The 27758-nt window shown below is 36.8% G+C and overlaps 1 protein-coding gene across 1 annotated transcript; it reads right to left on the minus strand.

The window, feature by feature from the left end:
* Positions 1-3876: 3876 nt before the first annotated feature.
* LOC111388507 (coatomer subunit alpha-1-like) lies at positions 3877-9948 on the minus strand. The gene is made up of 3 exons (XM_023013238.1): positions 9457-9948; positions 7897-8391; positions 3877-7166 (listed from the first exon to the last, which is right to left on the minus strand). Exons 1-3 carry the CDS (start codon positions 9662-9664, stop codon positions 4222-4224), a joined length of 3648 nt encoding a protein of 1215 aa, XP_022869006.1. The 5' UTR covers positions 9665-9948; the 3' UTR covers positions 3877-4221.
* Positions 9949-27758: the final 17810 nt, after the last annotated feature.

Consider the following 27758-nt stretch of genomic DNA (forward strand, 5'->3'; position numbering starts at 1 on the left):
CATTCCTAATATGAATGTCTATATTATATGTAGAACTATATATACAATACATATGTACAAAAATACTGTATGTACAGTCGGCCCTAATATAAAACTCTAGGCTTAATCTACTTTCTCTACTCTGGATAAAACTTTAGCCATTATTCGCTACATATTAAATTTAGGCTTTTTCACTAATGTTTTCTTTTTGTGTTGATACTAATACAGGTTTTAACATATGTATTAAATTAAAAAAAAAAAAGAAAAAAAGAAAAAGAAAAGAGCCGTTGTGCACTGTCCTTTCAAATGGCCCTATTTGTTAACCATTATTCCAAAACTCGTTATTCTACGTATTTATTTTAAACACACATTCTGACAATAAATTTTCTACAAGTGAACCCAAAATATTTTTCTATTTTTAAACTACACATTCTCTAAAAATTCATCATTCTTAACTTTGTTTTTGCTAAATAATGACCGTCAAACAAGCTCTTGATTTGGAGCCAAACAAATTTTACGTTATATATTCTGTTAGGAAAAAGAAGAGTTAAAATATGTTTAGAGTGTTGTAAATAATATTTTATTAGTGAATGATAAGTATACCCCTGCAATTCTAATTTTTATTACCATTGTATCCCTAGTTCATCTCTATGAATATGGGGCTCGAAATCTTAATTCGTCAAAGTCTAGTAATGTAGTAATTTTTATAAACAGAATCATCTTTGACGTGTATAAAAATTAATTGGGTGATATGCGAATTTTTTTTTATAATTAAATATTATGTTATCAGTTTGTATCAATTCTGCGGATGTTTACAATCTTTAATTTGTATCGATTTATGCCAATCATTACGTTTATCGAAATCAATTCTTAAATGTCAATTTTGTCGAATTCAATTTGAGCCGTAAATCCTTTATTTATAAATTTCCGTTAGCCTATATAAATCTTGTGCCGCAATTTGTATTAATTCCCAATTTTTTATATATACATGTGAATTAATTTCTACACCATACATTCATCATGTCAAAATTGCTCATGTCAACACGAGAGTATGTGTATGACAATAAATTAGGAACTATTTTTCACAACATATCTGTTTTAATATTGTACGTTTGCATAGAGTCAATTCATCATATCATGTTTTTTTTTTTTTTTTCCCTAATTTTTCTTCTCTATGTTTACAAAACATATACGTTCATAATGATTATTGAATATTCGTTGTGTTTTTAGCCTCATTAAATATTTTTAGATATTTTTTTATAAATTTTAAATTGATAATTTATCATGTTGTTGCTCCTGAAATAGATAACACTATAATTGATATTTTAGAAGAATATTAATCGTGGATCTATTTATTACAAATATTTTTTTGTTGCTCCTGAAACAGCACTACATTATAATTAACATTTTAGAATAATATCACTTGCTCCTAAAGAGCACGAATTATAATTTTCAATATCCAGAATAATATTCTAACAAATTAATTACATTAGATATTTGTTGACACAAGAAAATTGACAAAGTCATTTATACTAACAGAAAATGTTCCAGCAAAAATTGATGTACTGAAGGACAATCTATTATAGTAAATTAATTTCAAAGACGACGGTCAACTAATTGGTTCAAAAGACTCTATACCTCAAAAAAGAAAAGTATAAGAGAAAACCAGACCAAAAAATCGGAAGAAGCAACATCAGAAAAGATTGATCAATCAAACATTGAAAATATAGTTTATGGAAATTCACAAGTGTTTGAAAATAATGAGATTTCAATAAATTATATTTGATTTTATAAATTATGAAAATGAAATAATGTTGTTACAGATAATATTTTCGCTTTTAAAGTAACGCTTGATATATGCAAAATAAGGATCTTGAATCACAGTCTGTTAAAAACTATCAATATAGAACTGATTGACATGAAAAAAAAAAGCCATACAAACATAATTGAATATCTGACAATGTAATCCCTATAGAATATAAGTGAATTACAAGATAAAAAGCTGACTCGTAACTCAAGATTTCTCATAAAGATTTGGTTTGATTATAAGAAAACATATTCTCCTATAATAAAGACTTTTACTTTTAGATTTTTAATTAGTTTGACTATGTCACAAATGCACAATACATGCCTAATGGATGTAATAAAAGTATATTTGTATAGTTCACTTGATAGTGATATTTATATGAAAGTCTCTGAGAGACTAAAAGTATTAGAACAAATGATACATGTCCAAGAATCATGTTCTTAATTAAATTGCAAAGATCATTATATGGATTGTAATAATCCTGGTGCATGTGGTATAATTGCTTTAGTAAGTATTTGTTGAATGAAGTTTATAAAAATGACGATATTTGTTCATTTATTTTAATAAAGAAAATTAATATTGGATTAGCAGTTATGGAAATTTACGTCGATGATTTAAATTTATTTAGAACTTTTGAAGAGGTCAACAAAATTGCAGATTATTTAAAAAATGAATTTGAGATGAAAGATTTAAGAAAAACTAAATTTTGTCTTGAGTCGCAAATTGAACACTTCCAAGAATGATTATTAGTTCATCAATTTATATATACAAAAAAAAAAAGTGTCTTAAGACATTTTTAAATAAATAATGTATATCAATTGACATCACTTATGATTTGATGTGAATAAAGATTAATTTCTTTCATTTGAAAATAGAGAAAATGTTCTTGATCCTAAAATTTCATATTTTAGTGCAATTAGAGCATTAACCTATTTTGCAAACTGCACTCTACCCGATATAATTTTTTCTGTAATTCTTGCAAGATATAACTCTACACCAATTTAGAAACATTCGAATGGTGTTTAATATTTTTCGTTACTTGAAAAAGTACTATTAATTTGAGATTATTTTATTCTCAAAAGTCGGGATCTGTTTTAGTGGAATATGCCACTGTAGGCTACCTCTTTGATCCACATAAAGCTAAATCACAAGCAAAATACGTGTTATGTGGAAGAATAACTATATCATGGAGATCTATAAAGCAAACATTGACAATATCCTCAAATCATTCTAAAATTATTGCAATTCATAAAGCAGGCTGAGAATATGTATGGTTGAGGAACATAACCCATTATATACAAGCATCATGTCGATTAATTTCACAAAAGATAGTTCAACAATTTTGTATGAAGGCAGTACAACTTGTATTGCACAACTCAAAAGAAGCTATGTCAAAAGTAATTGGACCAAACATATTTCTACAAAATTCTTTCATATACATGAATTTCAGAAAAGTAGCGACATCAATGTTCAACAAATTCGTTCAAATGGCAATGTGATTTATTATTTACGAAAACACTATCGACATCTATATTCAAGAAATTAGTTCACGAGATTGGAATGTATTGATACAAATATTTTCAATGATTAACGTCAAAGGAGTGGCTGTACTATTTTTCCTTCATTTAGATTTTATCACACTAGATTTTCTTGACAAAATTTTAGTGAGACAGCAAACCAAAATAATTGTTATTTTTTTTCCCTTCATTTGATATTTTTGTCTCGTTGAATTTTTATCAAACAAAGTTTTAACAAAACAATCATTTTCTAATGTGTCATTCAAGGATGTGTCATTTTCTAAATAATATTTTATTAATAAATGACAATTATATCCCTCTTCGATGCTTTTTTTTATTACAATTGTATCTCTAACTTTTACCTATAATTATGGAACTTTGATTCTCAATATAATACATACAAGTTTATTAACTTCTCTAGTTTTTTCCCTTTTTCTCTCTTTTCATAACATAGAGAAAAAGAACTAGTTGAAAATAATCGTACTTTTGTTAATATCAACCAAACATGCTATATACACTTCAAAATTCGAATCAAAATTGAATGAGAAAAATAAAAGATAAAAACCTTGGGTCGGCAAAATATCTTTCCGCATAGTAAAATCCAATCCCCCGGTAAAAACAGGCAACAAAGTTGATATTTCAACCGGGAATACAATTTCCAAAAAACGTAAGAACGTCAAGAATTAAAAAAAATATTACAACGAGACTGTAAATGATCAAAACAGGAGGGGGAGATTGAAGAAAGTGCAAAAACAGAACGTAGATATAATTCAAATGAAAACCTTGCATCTTCTATTGCCCCTATCTGTTTGTTTATCCTATCTGTATGTTTATTGAGCCGGCACCTGCCAACGAACTTAACCACTTTCACCAATGAAAATACACAAACAAACAAGTCATCATAAGAATGTCGCTATATCATCTAATCTGTGTGGGGGAACACAGTAAGCCAGAAGCATCAGATCCTAACTCTGCAAGGTTACAAACAGTGCAAAGCTGCCCTTGTTGGGATGGAACAAAATGTGAACTGCAGTATGGGCAGGTTATGTCCTTTTGGCCCCGGTATATTGGGACGTAGGTGGCTCCACACACTACAAAAGGATTTCTGAAGTCATAATTCAGATCGATGGCGTCCTTCATATTCTTCTCAGCCACGTGTAGAATTTGGCGGGCCAATTTCTCTTGGTTTTCAGCCGTTGGATTGGTTTCCAGAAGTCGCCTAGCAAAGGTGGCTGCAGTGCTTAGATTCTGTGCCTTGTAGCAAACAGTCATTGCATTCAATAATGCTAGTCTCAAGTGTGGAGTTTGAAGTTTACAGTGGGTAAAATATGCAGCCAGTTCCTGCTGACGAACCAGATTATCCTTCAATTCCCTCCTCTTGAGTTCCATCTGCAAACCCAGAACATACTCCTTTACAATGATAATCAACTCCTTAACTTCATCCACTTCCCTTCTTGTTTCAACCACGATCAGGGGAATCGTGCAAAGAATAGCCAGGAACTGTCCGAGTGCTTCAGAAAATTTTCCTGCGGTTGTTGCCTTGTAACCAACCTTGAGCTTATTTTCCAATTGAGAAAAATTAAACACAAGTGCAGGGGCGGCCCGCACATTGGGACTTGCTGACTCACTCCAACCCCTCTCAACTGCCACCGAGATAACTGGGGCCGATGAAAAGGCACGTAAATAAGTGTGACTGCCCATGTGAATATCATGAAATAACGACTTCAAAGGAGAAAAGTTTCTTATCCCTAATTGTCGGCTCAATAAACGCATTGCTGTGTCAAAGTTGCCAGCAGCTGCGTGTTCAGCAGCAAGTGACGATTTTTGCACCCAAATCTGACTTACTGGCATACCAGGCGTGGGAGTTACAAATACAGAAGAACGAGCAGTTGCAGCAGTCTTTGGTGTTTCAGGAGGTAAATCAAGATCCTCAAGATCCCATCCTCCCTCCTCGTTTTCTTCCTCCATGTTCTCTTCCTCCAGTACCATACTAATATCTCCATTCTGCAAGTTCTCAACCTCACCAATATCCAAAGCCTCACCCCAATCAGCAACTGCAGCCTCTTCGTAATCCTCGTGTGCATCTCTGACAGTTTCGTCAAGACTGCCCTCAAAAATCCCTTTACTGATCATCAACAAAGGCCAGTCTCCAGCACACAAGACAGGACTTGGAGGTATCAAAAGGGAAGCTTTCCTCCCCTGGGGCAAAGAAGGAACATTCTCCCCCAGTTCAGCAGCTAGACGCTCGGCAGTGTCATGGAGCCCATGGGCTGAGGCTGTGAGGTATGCAAGGGGCAAATGACCGGCATTCTCCAAAATCTTAACACGCTCGCCGACATCACCAATGTACAGAGAGTCATGAAACTGTCCCATCACATCATTCTTGACCTCAGCAATTTTCACCATTTTCGACAACTTGTCCAAATTTCCAGTTATCAGATAATGGAAGGATAGTCTCGAGAAATTTTTGGTTCTCTGGTAAGCATATTCAACAATCCCAGCATTACCCTGACGAAGGGCCTCAACCCCTAGTCTATACCAGTGATCTTTCTCATCAATCTTTTTAGCAGATTCAAGTGCCTTTTCGATGTTCCCACTTTCAAGTGCCAAGTTGAAGCGAGTCCTTTCATCCTTCACAAAATAGAGGGCGACTTGTGGAAAGCCCTTCTGCTGTAGATAAGCAATCATGGCTTGCCCGCAGAGTTCTGAGTTCCTAATCATGCTCATAACCTGGTCATATCTCTTCCTTTGGAGGGATAACTTAAAAACGTATTCAGTTGAATTGATAATGATGGGACGAATTTTCCCATCTCGGTCCAAGCAAAATATTGTGCTGCCATAGATTTTCGTGATGTACATCGGGAGATCCAGAGTCTTTATAATTCCACTGTCCCCATTAGGAAGGCAGTACTTAATATGTGTAAGTGTCGTATAAATGAATACACCATTGTCATCCCATGCTCCACTCTTGACACGAATTGTCTCGCGAAGGGTGCAACGGTGTGCAAGCTTCTTATCAGCAATGACTATCGAATGTTTACTCAGCAACGCAACACTCTCCATGTCCTGTGACCAAACAACATACCTAACGGAAGAAGTTTGAAGATCCCCAAGAACAATCCTCTGTTGGAGGTCAAAAAGGACAACTCTGTCCTCAGCCCTGCATAGCAAGTTTCCAGTGCCCGCATAAAATATTGCATCAACAGCAAGAGGAAGAATGCTCTTCTTTACAATCTCGTTTTTCAGGTTCTTAACTGAGACTTGGTTGCTACTCCTCTCGAGCACAGCAAACCTATTTCGAGCCACAAAGAGAGCTGATCCCCCACTACCTCTTTTTGCCTCTTGAACTGTATCGCCTCTACCATGACTATCTTTGGGTACAATATAGAGTTCATACGATCCCCCGTCCATGTCTGAGCAGACCAAAACAGCATTCTCAGTAGGGCTGTAAGAAAGAGTTCGAGGCCCTTGATTCAAACTATTAGAACCAGGACGACGAATTGGTATCAACTGAGTGTCTTTCTGAATGGAATACTCATAAACACGCAGAAATCGGTCTTTGACATAAAACAGAGAATCACCACTAACAGAGAAAGCAGGACGCTCTCTCTCCAACTTGAACACTATCATGCCATTGTCATGACCAGCAGCTAGAAGATTTATCTCGGGATGAACTGAAAGGATCCATAACCTGTCATGCTCCCTGCGGAAAGCCTGCAGACCAGTTCTTTTAGTAGCATCCCAAATTCGAATACTTTTATCTTCCGAATTTGACACGATGATATCCTGTCTTGCATGGAACAAAACACATGACACATTATTAGTGTGCCCTCTCAACGTGTCCACTTCCCAAGCCTTTGTATCTGAGAACATAGAAATCAATTAGGAACAATTCAATACTCAAAAAACTAGAAAGTCCTCTAAAATAAATATCCTATAATGGTTAGATTGAATTCATGCAAGACTAATTAAGAAGAATCTCCCTAAAAAGGAAGTTCACATACTCGTATGTTTGATCCCGAATGTGAGAAACAAAATCAATTCAAGAAATATCCCCTTGGAAAATGATATTCCTAACAGATTAATGTTACAATAACCTTCTTTCTATTAAACATCAGTTTGATTGACTGCAACTTCAGCTAATTTCATCATCTAATTTTAAATGTTCTTTTAAGTTTTAGCCTTCTATCACTCTCATTAAATTGTCTGCAAGTATATACGAGTGTAATGAATTGGAAAAATAAAATTTCTCCCATGCAAACTTCAACTTGACACACAAGTGATAAGAACAAATAACAGTGATAAAGTTGCAAAATACAGAAAATAATAACACATTTCACAGAAAATGCTTGCATGGGTGGTATGGAAAACTAAAAGAAAAAAAGAAGAAGAGGTTTTCTTAATCATCATAACTAAAGGGGAGATTATTGTATTCAATACCTAGTGCCAAATTGTCAAAATAAAAGGTTTTGCTATCAATATCATTGAAATCCAAAATTACATAAAAAAACAATAGCACGTCCATAATCTCTTATTTTCTAGAACATATTAATTATCTTCTCGGAAAATAATCAAAGGTCAAGCTTTATATACCGTTCATGCGCCAGATTTTCACTTGGCGGTCATCTGCTCCAGAGACAATCAACGGGAGTGTTTGATGAAATGAAGCCCAGTTAACCCCTCGATCATGGCCTTCTAGAACATATTTCACAACAGCATCAACTCCACCAAAGAAATCTGTGTTCATCTGACTTAGACGCAGGATGTCATCAGCAGGAGAAACAGTTTTCTTCCTCAATGCACCAATATCCCAAACACGAACAGTCTGATCCAAAGAGGCTGAAACAATTAAATCTTCTTTTGGATGAAAGGAGGCACACATCACATAATGATTGTGCCCCGTCAACACAGAAATGCAAGTGCGCGATTGCCAGTTCCATATTCTGATTGTCTGATCATCACTAGCACTGACTATCCAGGGGTACTCGTGATGAAACTGAACAGTTCGGATATAATCAAGATGTCCAAGTAGAGTAAACAAACACCTATGCAACTTGTAATTCCAAACCTTGATTTTATAATCATCTCCTGCAAAAACCAGTATCAGTATAAACCAGAAAACATGCGCTTGATGATCAATCACAAAAATAAAACCGAGTCAAAACAATCTCACAGAACATAGCTGGTCCAGTATACAAGAACACTTTAGAGATATGAATAGAAAAACTATAAAATAGATCATTTTCAGTTATAGATCAAGGAAGAACAAGTTAAAGAAAACTGAATGGACCATTTCCTCGATTTAATTTGAATTAGCTCCCATCATTCCACAGTTATATGAGCAAAAAAAAGTCAAACATTGAATAGTTTTGATTACAATAACACATTCATCAATGTTTTAGGGCTCAGGATTCTCCAGCCTAGCCTGATGAAGAATATCCAACCGTAAGGTATCCAGCACTGCATTCTATAGCCACCGAATAACAGAAAATTATTAACCCCATTACTAGATCCACTAATTCAATAAAACGCCCCAAATTAACATAAGGTAAAACCATCATAATTAAATTTGGATCAACTACATTGGGGGCATGCTTTACATAATCAACTAAAGAACATTAATCAAAATGTGCAATTTAACCCAATCTCATTAGTTGAATAATAAATCAGGTGTTCTAATTCAATTACACAGTAATACTTGTAAAATAGCACATCCTTCCAAGTTTCAAAGAAATGGGGAAAGACTTCATTGCTTAAAAGGAATTCCATTGGTGCACACTGTCAGGTCGCTAGGTAAATGGAAAACAAATAATACTCGCAAACCTGACGGGAAGGTAATCAGTTTACTTGCTCACATCACTTATGCATTAGTAGATTACAAATACATGCAACCAAATGCCAGAACTCGAATTTGATTATAATATTATAATACAGCAAGTATAGATCGCCAAATGCTAAACGGTAACAAACGTTCATAACATGATTTCAGATCAAAAAGTTCAAGGATCAAACATCTACTGCCACACAAACAAACACATCCAGACTAAACCACCGTAAACAATCCAAAATACACACAATAACACAAAATCAAGCAGAGATCAAGGTACCAAAAGTTAAATTTACAAAACCAGATAAAATAAATACAAATCAAACCTCCAGAAACAAAAAGGGGCTGAGACTTATGAAAATGGACTCCGCGTACCGGTCCATCGTGCTCATCAAATCGATCGACGAGAGTGCCCATACGATAATCCCACAACTGAATCACACCGCTGTGTAAACTCGCCAAGATCCATGGCCTCTTGCTGTGAAAACTCAATCCCTTTACTCTATTACTCTTTGTCTCGAACTTGGTCAACATTTCTCCTCAATTATTTTCCTTCACGCACAAACACTGAGATCTAAATTTTCTACAAAAATTCGAAACCCCTTTTTACCTGCTCTGATTAATGCCTAAGAAAAATTTGGCATTTCTGTTACGGGATCGAACGAGGGTTTACACGGGGTAGGGACGAGCGTAGAGGTTGCAGATCAAGAACTGAATACAACTGTTGGTACGCTCTCTCTGCGTCTGCTGATGGATCCACTTGGATCCGACTGTTAAAACGTCGGATGTCACCAATTCGGGGAGTATTTTTTTTTTTTTTTTAATTTCTATTTATGAAATCTACTTTAGTTGATAGACTAAGGTTTAAGGACCTCTCCTGTATTAATTAGGAGAATTGATTTTTTGATCGTTTGATAGAGAAGAGGACTTCACCCTTAAAAATCCAGTGCGAACCGAGAAAAGATCAATTGAAGGTTAAGCACAAGAAAACTTCAAGGAATTTCTTGGGAGAAAAAATAGAAATGTTTTCTTTAAGGTATTCCTATTTTCTTCCATAATTTTTATATATCTATCATGTTCTAAGTTCATCCTTACTAAACCACGTTTATTTCAATATTAATTTTATCAAATTCATTTATTTAAACACTATATATCCACGTTACTTCTATATATTCATCCCACTTTGAATCTATCCATATTATAATTTTAAAAATCACTAAATTTATCTCCCATACTTCAACCTTGTTTTAATCACTCGAATACTCCATTAAAAAGTAATATTTTTGTACTATTGGGATTTATACTAAAATGAAAAATAAAATGATAGACAACATATTATATACTTTAGAATAATTTTGCTTGTACAGAATTGTTCATTGCCAGAAGAAAAATAGAAATCTCACATGGGGTGGGCCCCATGTGAGTTTTATATTCAAAAAAAAACAAACCACCCCCTGCATGTGTGTATCTGTGAATGTTCTGTATCTGCTTCTTCTGTACATGAAGATTTGTTGTATACTTTAATGCTCTTTTGATTTTCTTTCTTGATTGTCCCAGATGCCCCATAGAAGTGGGAGGTCATTTTGATTCTAGTCATTGGTTGTAGATAAATATATTAATTTAAAGTGATTATTTATTTAATACTATTCGTATTTAAATACATTTAAATATTATTGAACGTGTGATATATAAAATTTTTAACAAGTGAATGGAAATGATTGCTCCCTTTCTTTATTAGCTATTTTTAGAGTTGGGAAATATGCTACATGTAGCTACAAAGTTAGAAAGGAAATTGAAGAGAAAGGGGACATCTAGTTATCCATTGAGTTCTTTGGGTTCTAACTCTTTTTGGAAATCGAAGTAAGATAGCAACAAGGGAGATGAAGCTGTTTCGAAGGGCAAAATTGATCTACCGGTTGTATCCAATGTAGAATCCCAACCATCTAGAAGTTGAAACATCAAATGCTCTAGGTGCTTGGGGTCCCAACACATTACTTCTCAATGTCTAAATAAAAAGGCATGATTCTGCGAGACAGTGGAGAAGTAGTTAGTGAAAGTGAGGGTGACTATAATAAGATACTGGAATTAGAATAAACTACTAATAGAGTAAAAGTGGAGTATGCTGTGGACGAGCTATTGGTTACAAGGTGAGCTCTTAGTGCTCAAATCAAGGTAGGTAACTAGGAAAAACAGTGGGAGAACATATTCCATATAAGGTGCCATATCAACAACAAGATATATAACATGATTATTGATGGTGGTAGGTGTACTAATGTGGCTACACTTGTTGAGAACATGCTAAAACATCCTAAACTTTACAGACTGTAATGGCTAAACGAATGTAGGGAGATTAAGGTGAATAGAAGAGTATTAGTGAGTTCTTCAATTGGTAATTATCATGATGACGTAATTTGCAATGTCCTTCCTATGCATGCCGGACACATTTTGTTGGGGAGACCATGGCAATATGATACGAAAGTAATTCATTATTTAGCATCTAAACTAGTTTTTAATTTTGCTAGTATCGTAGTTGAATTTTCGAACAAAAAAAAAAGATTCGAATTTCAAAAAAAAATTATTATTATTTATTTCGAAGTAGTTCTTTGAAACACTTGGGACATAGCATTGAGTGGAAAAAGGCAAGAGTGGTGAGATTATTAGAGGAAAAAATCCAATTTGAGTGATACACGAGTGTAAACATGTGAAGTATATATTATTTAGATTTAGGATATATGACCGAGACAATTCAATATCAAGTAGGAACAACAATCAAGTCAACACATCGGAGGAAGTGATATGATGGTTTGAGAGGTTGTTTGAATATGTAAGGGATATGTTGGATAGGCTAGAGTCTTGGATGGAAAGGCAAGATTCATTGCTTGCCAATTTTCGCAGGGGAGTTCCCAATATAAGGAGATAAAGTAGGTGGGAACCCAGGCCAAAGATTCATAGTAATTATAAAGCAGGTAGTGGTATGGATGATGATGCAATAGTGGATGCTGAGTTAGGGAGAATAAGCAATAGATGAGTTAGGCATGAAAAGAGAGGTAGAGAACCTATTGGAGATGGAGTTGATGGGAGTATGAGCAATATCAAAATGACAATTTCGTCATTCAAAGGAATGAGTGCTCTGGAAGCCTCCTTGGAGTGGAAGAAGGAGAGAGAATTGATATTTGATCGTTACAACTACTCGGAGAAAATGAATGTAGTACTTGAGTTCACCGATTATGCTACTACTTGCTGGGATTAAGTAGTGACATCTAGGAAGAGGAATTGTGAGAGGCTAATTAATACATGGGAAGAATTGAAGGTTATCATGAGGAAGAGGTTCATGCCTAGTCATTACTATAGTGAGCTTCGTAAAAATTTCAAAGCCTTTACCAAGGGTCTAGGAGTGTGAAAGACTATCATAAGGAGATAGAGAAAATGATGATTAGAGCGAATATTGAGGAAGATAGGGAGGCCACTATGGCTCAATTTAGCGGTATTGCAACATTGTTGTCATAATGTGCATCCCCATTCTAAGTAAATCTTTCCATGTTATGAATATTTCGTAGATTTACCTGTTCAACGACATCCTGTGTGAGTTCTCCAAGTAATGCACGCATAGTTCGAGGACTCAACTCTGTCATTGGTTCGTAACGACTATGACTGCTCTGATTCTGTCCATCTGTTCGTGGAGAGCTATGCTGCTCCTCATATCGCTCGATCATAGACTGGACTCCTCCCTGACTTGCTTCCTTATCAGATTTCTGAGGCATATTGTTTCACCTTTTGTATCTTCAACACCAAACACCAAGATCCCACTGGGCGTACCAAATTATTTCGCACGAGTAGTCGCTAACAATTAAAAAGGGATCAGACGATGTACTTTCACCGAATTATTGGTGAAGAATATTATTCACATGGATGAATAGGAGAAAATTTTGATGCTGTTGACATACTAAAAGTGCAGCCCAAATCGAATGGCCCAAGGAATGAAGCCCAATTGGGAAATTTTCAAATCAAATAACCCAAAGAATGAAGCCCAACTAGGCAATTCAGGATAAAGGCCCAGATAGGGTTATTAATGAATACAGTGGAAGCCCACGAACACGGTAACATCATCGCCCAAACTTGCAAGACGCCCAAGATCTGAGCGAATGAAGTGCCTTACAGTCGCCCAGAGCTATGACCCTGTTCTTGCCCAAACCTTCGAATCTCCCAAGATCTTAGCAAACATAAGATGTTATGGTTATCCAGAAGTGCAGTTATTGAAGCAGTTATTGAGTAACATTATCACGTTCCACGATTCAAGGAGTTCAGTTGAAGACGGTTGAACGACAAAGAGTAGTGGTAGCAGTTAGAGATGGCAGTTCCACGACAAGTTAGCCACCATAAAGAAAGTGAGTAGTTATAAAGTAATCAAGCAGTTTCTAAGCGGTTGATCACAAAGAAATCATCAAGGGAATATAAAAGGAAGAGAAGACATAGAGCAGAAGATCCCGAATCAAACACTCTCAAACAGAGAATATGTAATTTCAATTTCTTAGTTTAGACTTAAACATTTCTTTTCAATACTCGTGTGCTTGCGCCTCTTGGAGGCATTCTGTTTAGTTCCAATTGTAAAGTCATCGCCAATAAAACACCCATTTTTTAGACTTTGTCTCAAGAGGTTTGTCGCCCTGGTTTTTTCCCAAACGCTCAGTCTGGTAGAGGGCGAGGTACATCATTCTATAAAGGACCGCCTTTTGGGAGGCAGTTCAGGCCAGTAAATAATGGGAGAACATTCAGGCCGCAGCCTCGCCAACCAAATGTATGGCATTCGTTCCAGTATAATGCAGGAAGGGCGATACCCTTCAACGAGATGACTAGAACCCAACAAAGGGATTTTCAACGGAACTATGGACGAATGATGAGACAAAAATAAGGAATGTCACATCCTAAGGTGCCTAAGCTACTTGAGGTGGCCAATCAAAATATTCTCGAAGATAGTGATGAGGCTGGTACAGGTGAATCGATGAAAGAATTGCCAGAAAGTTCTTCTGAGAGCTCGCAATTTGAGCAAGACAGAAGAGATGGAGAAGATCCAGATCAGTCCCTGACTATTCAGTTCGATACGTTACCTCCTGTCATGGCTAATAACTATTTGCTAGCCAATGAGTTCAAGAATAAGAGAAAGAAGAAGAATAGGGGAAGGATAACGAAGAAGAAGCATGCGTGCTGGAATATGAAGAAAGCTAAACTTCAAGAGGGGCCTGCGATGATGAAGGAGATGATGGTATGACGAATATCGTATAGGAAATTGATTTGGAAGCAGAAAGAAGAAAAAGAGGAGTATCGTACAATACTTTGTTGAAGTAACTACATCGAGAGAGGGTTCGTGAAGTGGACTTGTTGGGGGAACCGTCTGGGCGTTCTTTCGATTATTACGTGCTGTACGGGATGCCCAAAAGGAAAAAGAGAGTTCCTCGCTCTGAAAAGTATGGATCACCTCCAAGAATAATGCTTCCTCCCACAGGTTGGGTAACTGAATAAGAAGCATTAGAAAACAGTAAAAAGGAAATTCAGGAAACGGAAGCTCAGTGCGACATGTTGTACGTTGACTTATCACAAAAGGATAACTCAACAGAGGACAAGCAGGAAGTGGAAATAGATGCTACCTAAAAAGTTATTTTTAAGCGACCAGCCATGAAGTTAACTAAATACTTGAGGCCATTGTACGTTAAAGTTCTAGTTAATGGCATACCTGTGGCAAAAGTACTTGTCGATAATGGAGCAGCTATAAACACCATTCCATTTAGGATGATGAGGAAATTTGTAAAGACAGAAAGCGATATGATCCCAACAGAAGTCGTCCTTACGAGTTTCAATGGAGGAGCAACTTCAGCTAAAGGGGTTATGCCATTGGACATAACTATAGGGACAACTACTAGGACCACGGTCTTCTTTGTAATAGATGGTCATACCAGTTACAATGTGTTATTAGGAAGGGATTGGATACACGGAAGTCGCTGTATACCCTCATCGCTCCATCAATGCCTGGTTTTTTGGAATGACAAAGGCAAAGCAGAAGTGGTGCAGGCCGATCATAGACCTTTTGTCGCAGAAGTAAACTCAGTAGAAAGGTTTATGTACGAAGGAAATTATGGATCTGTCAGAGTAATCCAAGATGGAGAAGAACTCAAATTATCGCGCAGAGTGAAGAGCCATTTTCGGTGGATGCACTCACTGAAATGTTCAGTCAGATGAGGCCAAACATAGTGGCCCTAGAAGAGTCAGTAATTGGCAAAAAAGTAACCAAGGAGTTTTAAATGAATTGTAAGCAACAAAGGCAAATGGCCGATATTCCGGCCTTCAAAGCCAAATTAATGACGTTCAATAAAGAATGTAAGGACAAGACGAAAGAAGAAGCAGCCTTGAAAGCATTGAGAGGCAAATTGACAGTGTTCGAGTTGGAATAAAGTATTGGCCGAGAAGTCAACAAGGTGGATTGTTTAAAAGAAGAGGCGTCTATAAGGGAATTGGACGATGAAGTAATGAGGATCACCAAGCCTGGATACGCTCAAGTACAAGACCCTCTGATTAAAGTGAATATTGACAATGAAGGAGAAGATCGCCCAATATTCATCAGCCAAATGCTCGATCAAGAGGTTAGTGATAAATTAATCGCTTTATTAAAGGAATATAAAGATTATTTTGCTTGGGAATATGAACATATGCCTCGTTTAGATAGAGATTTGGTGGAACATAGGTTGCCAACCAAGCTAAATTTTAAGTCTCATAAGCAATCTCCTAGGCGTTTTGCTCATAATGTACTTCCTGAGATTAAGAAAGAAATAGAGCGATTATTAAAAGCAGGCTTTATTAGAACAGCCAGATATGTGAATTGGTTGTCCAATATCGTGCTAGTGCTAAAAAAGAATGGTAAATTAAGGGTGTGCATAGACTTTAGGAATTTAAACATAGTTACACCCAAAGATGAATATCCAATGCCCACAGTAGACTTTTTAGTAGACTCAACTGTCGGACACGTAATGTATTCCTTCATGGATGGGTATTCAGGATACAATCAAATTTATATAGTTGAGGAAGATATACACAAAACTGTATTTAGATGCCCTGGGTCTCTAGGATGTTTTGAATGGGTAGTTATGCCTTTCGGCCTGAAAAATGCAGGAGCAACTTACCAAAGGGCGGTGAACCTGATTTTTCATGATATGATAGGCAAGTTTGTTGAGGTGTATGTAGATGATATAGTGGTCAAATCCATTGAAGAAGAAGATCATTTTGAACAATTGAGATGTTCATTTGAGCGAATGAAGCAATATAAACTAAAATTGAATCCCTTGAAATGTGCATTTGGTGTTAATACAGGAAACTTCCTTGATTTCTCAATACACAAAAGGGGGATTGAAGTTGATAAAAATAAAACGAAGGCCATTTTAGAGGTCAAACCACCTATCAACAAAAAAGAATTGCAAAGGTTTCTAGGCCAAGTAAACTTTTTAGGACGCTTTATTTCTAACTGTACAGGGCGAACTAAAGCTTTGTCGTCGCTTTTAAGGTTGAAAAATCAGGACGAATTCGTCTAGAAAAAAGAGCATCAAAAGGCTTTTGAAAGTTTAAAGACATATTTATCAAGTCCACCAGTGTTGGTGTCACCAATCCAAGGACGGCCAATAAAAGTGTATGTATCGGCTGAAAAAGAATCAATAGCTGGAATGGTCGCGCAAGAAGACCAATTTGGTGAAGAAAGGGCGATTTACTACTTGAGTAGACGGTTAACAAAATGTGAATGTAATTACTCTGCCATTGAAAAATTATGTCTTGCATTGTATTTCACATGTACAAAATTAAGGGCTTATTTATGGCCCGTAACCATTTATTTGATTTCCAAAATAAATTTGGTTAAATACATGTTCTCTCGCCTTATTTTACACCAAAGGGTAGGTTTTTGAAAGTTAGCATTATCAGAATTCGAAATACAATGCATACTCCAAAAGGCAATAAAAAATCAGATTTTGGCTAACTTTCTGGCCGATCATCAATGCCTTGACATGCCTGAAGAAATTGAATTAGAAATCAATTCATTCGAATTAAAACCTTGGGTTTTGTATTTCGATGGGTCAAAAACCTCTAAAGGTGCAGGAGTAGGAGTATTATTGATAAATCCTTTAGGGATTTGCTATAAGTTCGCATTCACTTTGGATAGAATGTGCACCAACAATCAAGTCGAATATGAAACTTTAATCGTGGGCTTAGAATTAATGATAGATATGGAAGTAAAGAATGTGATCGTTAGAGGCGATTCTCAAATGGTTATTCACCAATTGATTGATGATTTTTAAGTGCCAAAGTGATTTCATTATAAGTCTATATGAAATCGCCCAAGAGTTGTTGGAAGAATTCGACTAAGTAGAGCTTCAATGCGTTAATAGGATATATAATGACGTGGCAAATGAGTTGGCCCAGATGGCCTCAGGGTACTCGAAGGTTTTTAATTGGAAGTCTACTTATGAGTATGGAACAATATTGCCCGTGGTCCAAAGAAGGGCGAGAACGATTGAAATTCATTGCATACAAGATGGAGATGCAATAGATTGGAGGGTAGAGATTAAAAGGTTCCTTAAAGAACCTAATAAAGAAAATAGTAAAAAATGAAGTTATGTTTGCTAAACTATACACTGATAGATGAAGAGTTGTTTAAGAAACGCTCTGATGGTATATTGCTAAAATGTGTAAGTTTGCAAGAAGCCAGGACGATCTTGGCTGAAGTGCACGAAAGGATATGTGGAGCTCATCAAGCTGGCCAAAGGATGAGATGGTTAATTATTAGGAATGGATATTTTTGGCCCAAGATGGGAGAATCATACGTTCAGTATGCAAAGAGTTGTCTAACATGCCAAAAGCATGGTCTAATACAAAGGGCGCCAGTACGAGAGATGACACCTATTATCAAACCTTGGCCGTTTAAGGGTTGGGCGATAGACCTGATAGGGAAGATTTATTCCCCATCGCCCAAGCAACATACCTTTGTTATAGTTGCAACTGATTTTTTCACTAAGTGGGTAGAAGCGATACTTTTAAAGAAGATTATCCAAAAGAGTGTCATAGAATTTATTCGTGATGATATTATTTATAGATTTGGAATTTCACAAACTTTGATGGTAGATCACGGAACTTTTTTAAATGGAGATCAAGTGAATAAATTCTTGAGCGAGTTTGGAGTTAAATTAGTAAACTCCACACCATATTACGCTCAATCCAATGGATAAGCAGAATCTTCTAATAAGATTCTAAAAAATATCATAAGGAAAATAATAGATGAAAATGCCAGAAATTGGCACGAATGTCTAAACAAGGCCTTATGGGCTTATAGGACGTCGTCTCGGTCAAATACCAAAATTACTCCTTTCTAACTTACTTATGGACAGGAGGCCATTTTGTCTATGAAAATCAACGTACAATCGATCAGAGTGTGTTTGTAACATAAGTTAAGTGATGATGAGTATACCGAATCACTAGTTCAAAACTTATTGGAGTTGGACGAATTAAAGTTGGACGTCCTAGATAGATTGCAAGTTCAAAAACGAAGGATGTCTAAGTTTTATAATAAAAAAGTTATTGCCAAGTCGTTCAGCCTGGGCGAATTGGTTTGGAAAATAATACTCCCTTTGGATAGCAAGGATCCAAAGTATGGTAAGTGGTCGCCCAATTGGGAAGGGCCATATAAAGTAAATAGTGTGTTGCCTAATGGAGCCTATCATTTGGAAGATTTAGATGACACCAAGCACATGAGGTTCATTAATGGCAAATATTTAAAAAAAATATGTTCCTTCCTTATGGAAAAGTGAACAAATAAAAGCGTAATCAAATCGCGTTGAACGATCAGAGATAAAAAAAGGTTCAGAGCGAAATACGTTCAAATAAATTCCTTTATTATCAAACGTTCATCACAAAGTTGCAAGATACAAAATACTAAATGCTATATAAGCTACAATTAAGAGCAAAATAATCTCTCGGTCAATCGCCAAGTACGAGGGTGAATTGGCCTTGATTGCCATCCCGATCGCACTGCTGCAAAGGCAAGCAGAGAGGTCGAGAAGAACTCTCAGCAAGTAGAAAGGAAGAGAAGCACCCTCACATCGCCTACCTAAATGCATCGCTGCAATAATGGGCAAGGAGACTAAGAAGCACTCTCAGCAAGCAAGGTGGCTTGACAAGCATCCTCAAAAATTGCCTTCCATCATTGAACTCCTTGTAAAGAACATGGAAACGATGGGAAGAATTTTGCTGGCCAAAGAATATTTCCTATATCTCTCATACCAAAGATGACATCAAAACAGGTGGCAAAATGGGTGGATCAAATGATCCATTTCTATGGAAGATGAAAATTTTGGATCGATCATTAAGATGCCAAACGATGGCAGCAAATTAGTTTTTGAAGAAAAGAATGCAAATGAAAATGAAAAGTGTGAAATATACGTGCATTTATAGGGGCGTGAAGGTGAAGAGACAGAATATGAACAGCCACATTTGTGCCTAATAATTGGAGTCAAGTGGCCCAAAGTCTTGGGAAAAGAGACAGAAATACCAAAAGAGAATATACATGAATCTTATCATAAAGCAGTTAAATGCTTGGGGGGTTGACGATTAAGGACAAACGTCAATAAATACACAAGAAGATAAATTAGTCGTTCATTAATGACAATGGCTGCTGTTACATTCAAAATTGGCAATGGCTATCAGTACGAGGTTATAAGAGGAAAGTTAATACGAAGTTACAAAAAGAAAAGTTAAGGCATTAGATGTCTTAATTACAATTCGCCCCAGACCAAACGAATTCTTTCCCTAAGTCTCCCCCAATCCTCGCTCTGCTGAGAAGAAGTGACATTCAATTCAGCTACAAAATCATCATCAACCTCCAACTTCTTGTACTGCTCGACCAAAAACTTGGTTCGCTCAATTCCTTGGGAAGCATTACTCTTTTTAGCAGCCATTCTCGCCATGCAGTCATCCATCCTTGCTTGAAGCTCCTTCATCTGTGCAGCCAAACTGGTCATCAAAGAGTCTTCAATCATAACTTCAGAAGAGATTTCTTTCAATTCGTCCTCAGCTTTGTTGATCTCCAGAAGCAAGGACTCTCTTTCAGATGCAGCGCGAAGATATTGAGTACTCTTGGCCTTCAGTTCAACATTTTTGGCTAGCAAAGAGAGGATGTCAGAGTGGACAACTTTCAACGTCGCTTTAAAATCAGTAGAAATATTGAGCGACGGAAGTGTCAGTGCTTGCGCCAACTTCGCACTCTAATGCTCAAGCTTATCCTTATGTTTGGCAGCACTAGCCTAAACGATATCCATATCCATAAAAGATACATACTCAAATATCGACTGCTTGAGGAACTTCATATCTTACTCTGAAGATATGAAGTTCCACAACGGACAGACCCATGGGAGCCTCTGCATGATTAAAGAAGCAACAAATCAGAAACCAATAGCACAAGCAAAGGTAAAACATCAAAAAATGTAATACCTTCTGGTTCGACGTTTGGGAAGTCGGCACCCTGGGAAGAAGGTGGTTCGTCCTTTGGTTGTGATGAAGGTTTCGGGATTGAAGGTTTCTCTTTAAGCGTAGTCCCTTCATCAGCTGGTTTGGACGAAGGAGCTCTAGCAGAGGATGATGGAGCAAGAGCTGCCAACACCAAAGCCTTCAAAGGAGAGGCTGAACTTTTCTGAGAAATTCAAGAAAACCATTAGCACATAGAAAGGTATGCTTGTGAGTAAACAGAATTCAATTACCTTTCTCCTGACGATGAGAAGAGTGTCATCATCATCATTCTCCAAAATGGGAGATGCTGAAGTTGGCCGTTTGCGGCTTGGGGCACTTTTAGCTGCAGTAGGTTTGGCGGGTAGAGAAGTGAGGGACGAACAGATTGTTTAGCACGAGCAGGAGAGGAAGGATTCCTAATGGACACAGGGGTGATCAAAATAGGAGAAGTAGAAGGAATGTTTGGCTGATCCAGTGAGTGGAAAGCACGATTGGCATCAGTTGCAAACAACCTGCGCTTCACTGATGGCCAGAGTTGGTCAAAAGGGGGTGAACGGCACGGCTAGGATTGAAGGGGGCTAATGAAAAGTTACTCGTCAAAAGAATATTGCGAGCATCTATAGCTTGTGCCTCTGCCTTATTAATGGTGTGAAAGTCGTCTATCAAATTTTTTGAGTAACAAGGGATAACAGGCCAAGTTTGGCCAAAACCAAGTTGGCAAGCAAAAAATTGGGGAGCATATATTTCAACCCTAGCTTTGGCATTGGTTCCAGTTAAAATATCATGGAACAACTCCTTCCCAGTCAAAAACTGAACCCAAACGAGCAGAGAGGCGCTCGCACTGTCTAGGGTGGATGGAGGTTGTACATAATCTGGAATTAAATGAGCAGGAAAAGGAAAGAATGAAGGAATTGAATTTGAAGTATAAAAGAATGAAAAAATGTCCCTTCTGAACATATTTACAAGGCTCAATGGGTCAATAGCTAGTCCATAGCAACTAGCAGAACGAAGGGACATGGATAGAGCACCAAGTGATGGAAAATAGGCTCTCAACCGCAGTTGAGTGAACCAAAGAGGCCCACTGCCAGTGGGAGATGCACCATTCTTCAATTGAAATTGAAGAGAAGACATGCCTCTATAGAGGGCAGCCAAAAAGAAGGAACACAAATTCAAAGGCCTACCATGCGCCAATTCATGCGCTATGGTAAATAGCTCATAGAAGGCTTCATACTGGGCACACACAGAATATATTTACAAAACCAAATCTGAAGAAAGGCCACACGCTCAGCGTGGGAAGGCTCAGCGTTTGAGTGATTATAACAGTTTTGCAGGCTTGAATAGGACTCTGTGAGTGTTTTGTCAAATTTTGGGGCAACACCGAAAATCAAAATATCAGGGAAAATGGTGTCGCCCAAAGGTGGAAGATTTATCAGGGCCCCAACATCCATTAAAGTAATAGACATGGGACCAAGAGGGAAAACAAAAGTATTATATTCAGAAGACCAAAAACTTAAAGTAATAGGAAAAAGTGTTGGGTCAAAAATTGGGGGTTGAAGGGAGATTTCTAATAAATCAAAAATCCTAGCACGATAAAAAATTGCTTTGGTAGGACCATGGCCCACAAGGCGAGCATGCCATCTACGGAAAACAACATGAGATTTAGGTCAAGTGCGAATACCTTTTTCGCGAATCGGCCTCAGCGGCAAAGAGTTCAGGAATGGAGGGCCTTGAGTACAAGGGAACGGCTAGCCCACCGCCACTTGTTCGATAGCTTCGGCGTTGTTGAATGAAGGACCCAAATAGAACTCATTAAATTCGGCATTGACTGATGCAAGGAAGTTCGGATTTACATATGGCCGAGTGAGGATTTTCTGGAAATCTTCAAAGCTAAAAGAGTCGTCAGATTGGGTTTGTGGAGCAGCCATTAGGAACGAAATATAATTTTGTTAAAGTTTGCTTAAGAAACGTAGCAGAGAAGCAAGAAGATAAACAGTGGTATTGCGAGAAAGAAGCGCGAAATAATGAGGCGTGATTTAGTAGTACAACGAAATGGCGTGTCCTTGGGGTTTATAAGGGTTTGTAGCATCGCACTTTTTTAGGCTATGGAAGGAAATAATGATTGAAATTCTTGAGAATTTCAAATGTTGCTGGGAAGCACAAAGTAAATATGGCAAAAATTAATAATTGGTATTAATTCTGCCTTATTGGGGGATAATTGTTGACACACTAAAAGTGCAGCTCAAATCGAATAGCCCAAGGAATAAAGCCCAATTGGAGAATTCCCAAATCAAATAGCCCAAGGAATGAAGCTCAACTGGGCAATTCAGGGTAAAGGCCCAGATAGGGTTATTAATGAATGCAGTGGAAGCCCACGAACACGGTAACATTATCGCCCAAGCTTGCAAGACGCCTAAGATCTGAGCGAATGAAATGCCTTATAGTCGCCCAAAGCTATGACCATGTTCTCGCCTAAACCTTTGAATCGCCCAGAATCTTAGCAAACATAAGATGTTATGGTTATCCAGAAGTGCAGTTATTGAAGCAGTTATTGAGTAACCTTATCGGGTTCCACGATTCAAGGAGTTCAGTTGAAGACGGTTGAACGACAAAGAGTGGTGGCAGCAGTTAGAGATGGCAGTTCCACGACAAGTTAGCCACCATAAAGAAAGTGGGTAGTTATAAAGCAATCAAGCTGTTTCTAAGCGGTTGATCACGAAGAAATCATCAAGGGAATATAAAAGGAAGAGAATACATAGAACAGAAGACCCCGAATCAAACACTCTCAAACAGAGAATATATAATTTCAATTTTTTAGTTTAGACTTAAACATTTCTTTTCAGTACTCGTGTGCTTGCGCCCCTTGGAGGCACTTTGTTTAGTTCCAATTGTAAAGTTATCGCCAATAAAACACCATTTTTTGAGACTTTACCTCAAGAGGTTTGTTCCTTAAACAATCGTCTGATCCCTTTTTAATTGTTAGCGACTACCCGCACGAAACAGATGCAGATCGTTACGATGAGCGATTTGGAAGGATTAGATTTATATGAATATCTACTTATGTGATACTTTATTGTGTTAGTCATAACCAGCTAATGTTCGTTATTTTGGAAAAAAAAAATTTAATTGTAAAAAGTGCTATAATTAGATATTAGATGAGTTCTAAATTCAAAAAAAGTTAAAGAGAGAGTAATCCTTGAAATCAATCATACAAACAAGAATTTTTTTTTTTCTTTTTTTGTCTACTCTATCATTGATTTCGATGTTCATGTCTATGTCAATATTATTCATCATTGGTGAATATCTAAATGACTGTTAAAATATTATTAACAATAATTTTTCACTTGTTATTATTGTTTTACTATTAACTTAATTGCACGATCATACAAATACGTTGTTTTTCTTTGTAATTTCAACCAACAATTAAAATTTAAACATCATAATTAAAAAAAAAAAACAGATAAAAAAATTAGTAGAAAATATATGATAAATTCACCATGTATACACTTTGACCCCAAGGCCATCCCACGAGTTAGTTGTTTTGCACCTTCGACTAAAGATGACAATTTTATCATTCTGTCATAGAAAAAAGGACACGGGTGGGATACATGGTAAGAAACATTCTCACCACTGTGTGAGAGAGCTAAATTGATTTGTGGTGCCATTTTCAAATAAACAATAGCCATATTTCAAAATTATAGCTGCAATTTTCAGGCCTTGATAAATTTAAAATGAGTTAGAACATATTTGTCAGCATACAAATGAATATTACTTCTTTCATTTCATAAAGATAGAGTTGATTTCCTTTTTCGTACGTCACAAATTATAGGTCACTTTTCTTATTGAAATTATATATTTTTTAGTTTTCTAATATGCTTCTATTTAATTATCAACAAATATAAATTAATCATATTTAAATCATTATTTAATGCAATGGTATATTTAAAAATATGTAAGAAATATTTATATTTCAAACACTATTAATTACATTTCTTAATATATGTGAAAATAGAAACAAACTTATCTTTATGTGACGGAGTTAGAATTACTATTATCTTAAATTTTGGAAAGTCCACCTGCAATTAATGCTACGGCTTGTATTGAATCACTTAGGCTATCAGCTCTTTTGTTTTTTTTTTAAGGGTTTTATAACTTTTTTTTTAAAGAATGTAATATTAAAAAGTAAAGAAAAACTTTAGGCTTATGTGTAAATTTATTTTATTAAAAGCTATATAATCAAAAATAAATTTGAAAAAAAAAATGAGTTTCTAATCAAATGACAAATATGACTAAAATAGATTTCTTTTTCTATTTTTGATAGTACAATTCATGGGTCAATAGTCAAACCAAAGCATACAATTAAGCGCCTGTTAAATGCCCAGATAAATATATTTTATATACTTATTTGAGCTCTAAAATATGAATATTTCATAGTTTTTAATGAAATTATAGTCTAATTTATTATTCTTTCGCGCGGGTAGTCGCTAACAATTAAAAAGGGATCAGACGATTGTGTAAGGAACAGACATCTTGAGACAGTCCCAAAAAGGGGTGTTTTATTGACGATAATTTACAATTGGAAATAAATAGAATGCCTCCAAGGGGCGCAAGCACACAAGTACTAAAATAAGTGTTTAAGTTTAAACTAAGAAATCGAAATTACATATTATTTGTTTGAGAGTGTTTGATTCGGGGCCTTTTTCTTTATGTCTTTTCTTCCTTTTATATTCCCTTAATGATTTTTTCGTAACAAACCGCTTAGAAACTGCTTGATTATTGTATAACTACCCACTTTCTTTATGGTGACTAACTTGTCGTGGAACTGTCGTCTCTAACTGTTGCCATTACTCTTTGTCGTTCAACCTCCTTCAACTGGGCTCCTTAAATCGTGGAATGTGATAAGATCACTCAAAAACTGCTTCAATAACTGCTATTCTGGATAACCATAATGTTTTATACTTGTTAAGATCCTGGGCGATTCGAAGGTTTGGGCGAGAACGGGGTCATCGCTTTGGGCGACCATAAGGTACTCCATTCGCTTAGATTCTGGGCGTCTTGCAATTTTGGGTGATGATGTTACTGTGTTTGTGGGCTTCCACCATATTCATCAATAATCTTGTTTGGACCTTTATACTTAATTCCCCAATTGAGTTTCACTCTTTGGGCTATTTGATTTGTGCTACACTTTTAGTGTGTCAACAATTACCCCCTAATATGGTAGAATTAATATCAATTATTAATCTTTGCCATACTCACTTTGTATTTTCCAGCAATATTTGAAATTTTCAAGAATTTCAATCATTATTTTCTTCTACAGCCTGAAAAGGTGCAACGTTACAAACCCTTATAAACCCAAAAGACACGTCATTTCATCGCACTACTAAACCACGTCTCTATATTTCGTGCTTCCTCCTCTTTATTTTACTGTTCATTTTCTTGCTTCTCTACTACGTTTCTCAGGCAAACCTTAACAAAACTGTACTTTATTCCCAATGGCGACTTCACAAACTCAATCTGATGATTCTTTTAGTTTCAAGATTTCCAGAAAATCCTTACTAGGCTGTATGTAAATTCAAACTTCCTTGCACAAGCTAATGCTGACCTCAATGAATTCTATCTGAGTCCATCATTCAATAATGTCGAAGCCATTGGACAAGTGGCGGTGGGCCAGCTGTTCCCTTGCACTCAAGGTCCTCCGTTCCTGAACTCTCTGCCATTGAGGCCGATTCGCGAAAAAGGTATTCGTATTTGGCCTAAAGTTGATGTTATTTTTCGTAGATGGCATGCACGTCTTGTGAATCATGGCCCTACCAAGGTGATTTTTGATCGTGCTAGGATTTCAGACTTATTAGAAATCACTCTTCAACCCCCAATTTTCGACTCAGTGCTTTTTCCTATTGCTTCGAGTTTTTGATCTTCTGAATATAACACTTTCGTTTTCCCTCTTGGTCCCATGTCTATTACTTTTAGGGACGTTGGAGCCCTAGTAAATCTTCCGCCTTTGGGCGATACCATCTTTTCTGGTATCTTGATTTCCAGTGTTTCCCCGAAATTTGACAAGAAACTTACTGAGTCCTATTCAAGCCTACAAGGCTTTTATAATCACTCAAGCGCTGAACCTTCTCCTGCTGAGCGTGTGGCCTTTCTTCAAATTTGGCTCTGTAAATATATTCTCTGCGTGCCAAGTATGAAACCTTCTATGAGCTACTTACCCATAGCGCATGAATTGGCGCGTGGTAGGCCTTTGAACTTATGTTCCTTCTTTTTAGCTACCCTTTATAGAGGCATGGCTTCCCTTCAGTTTCAACTGAAGAATGGTGCATCTCCCACTGGCAGTGGGCCCCTTTGGTTCACTCAACTGTGGTTGAGAGCATACTTTCCACCACTTGGTGCTCCATCCATTTCCCTTAGTTTTGCTAGCTGCTATGGGCTAGCCATTGAACCACTGAACCCTGTAAATATGTCCAGTAGGGACATTTTTTCATTCTTTTACACCTTAAATTCGATTATTTCCTTCTTTCCTTTTCCTGCTCACTTCACTCCAGATTATGTGCAACATCCATCCACCCTAGACAGTGCGAGTGCCTCTCTGCTTGTTTGGGTTCAGTTTTTGATTGGGAGGAAATTGTTCCATGATATTTTAACTGGAACCAATGCCTAAGTTGGGGTTGAAATATATGCTCCCCAATTTTTTGCTCGCCAACTTGGTTTTGGCCAAACTTGGTCTGTTCCTCCTTGCTACTCCAAAAATTTGATAGACTGTTTTTACACTATTAATAAGGCAGAGGCACAAGCTATAGATACTCGCAACATTCTTTTGACAAGCAAATTTTCATTAGCCCCTTTCAATCCTAGCTGTGTCGTCCATCCTCTTTTTGAACAGCTTTGGCCATCAGTAAAACGTCGATTGTTTGCAACTGATGCTAATCGTGCCTTCCATTTACTGGACCAGCCAGGCACTCCCTCTACTTTTCCTATTTTGGTCACCCCTGTGTCCATTAGGAATCCTTCCTCCCCTGCTCGCACTAAACATTCTATCCATCCATATGCTTTTCTACCTGCCAAGGCTACTGCAGCTAAAGGTGCCTTAAGCCACAAACGG

This window comes from Olea europaea, unplaced genomic scaffold, assembly GCF_002742605.1.
Source record: "Olea europaea var. sylvestris unplaced genomic scaffold, O_europaea_v1 scaffold502, whole genome shotgun sequence".
In the NCBI taxonomy this organism is placed as follows: Eukaryota; Viridiplantae; Streptophyta; class Magnoliopsida; order Lamiales; family Oleaceae; genus Olea; species Olea europaea.

Coding starts and splice junctions, on each gene's coding strand:
- LOC111388507 (XM_023013238.1), bottom strand. CDS start 9,664: ATGTTGACCAAGTTCGAGACAAAGAGTAATAGAGTAAAGGGATTGAGT. Junction 8,392..9,456: donor GCCCCTTTTTGTTTCTGGAG/GTTTGATTTGTA, acceptor TGGTTTTTGCAG/GAGATGATTATAAAATCAAG. Junction 7,167..7,896: donor GAAAATCTGGCGCATGAACG/GTATATAAAGCT, acceptor CTATGTTCTCAG/ATACAAAGGCTTGGGAAGTG.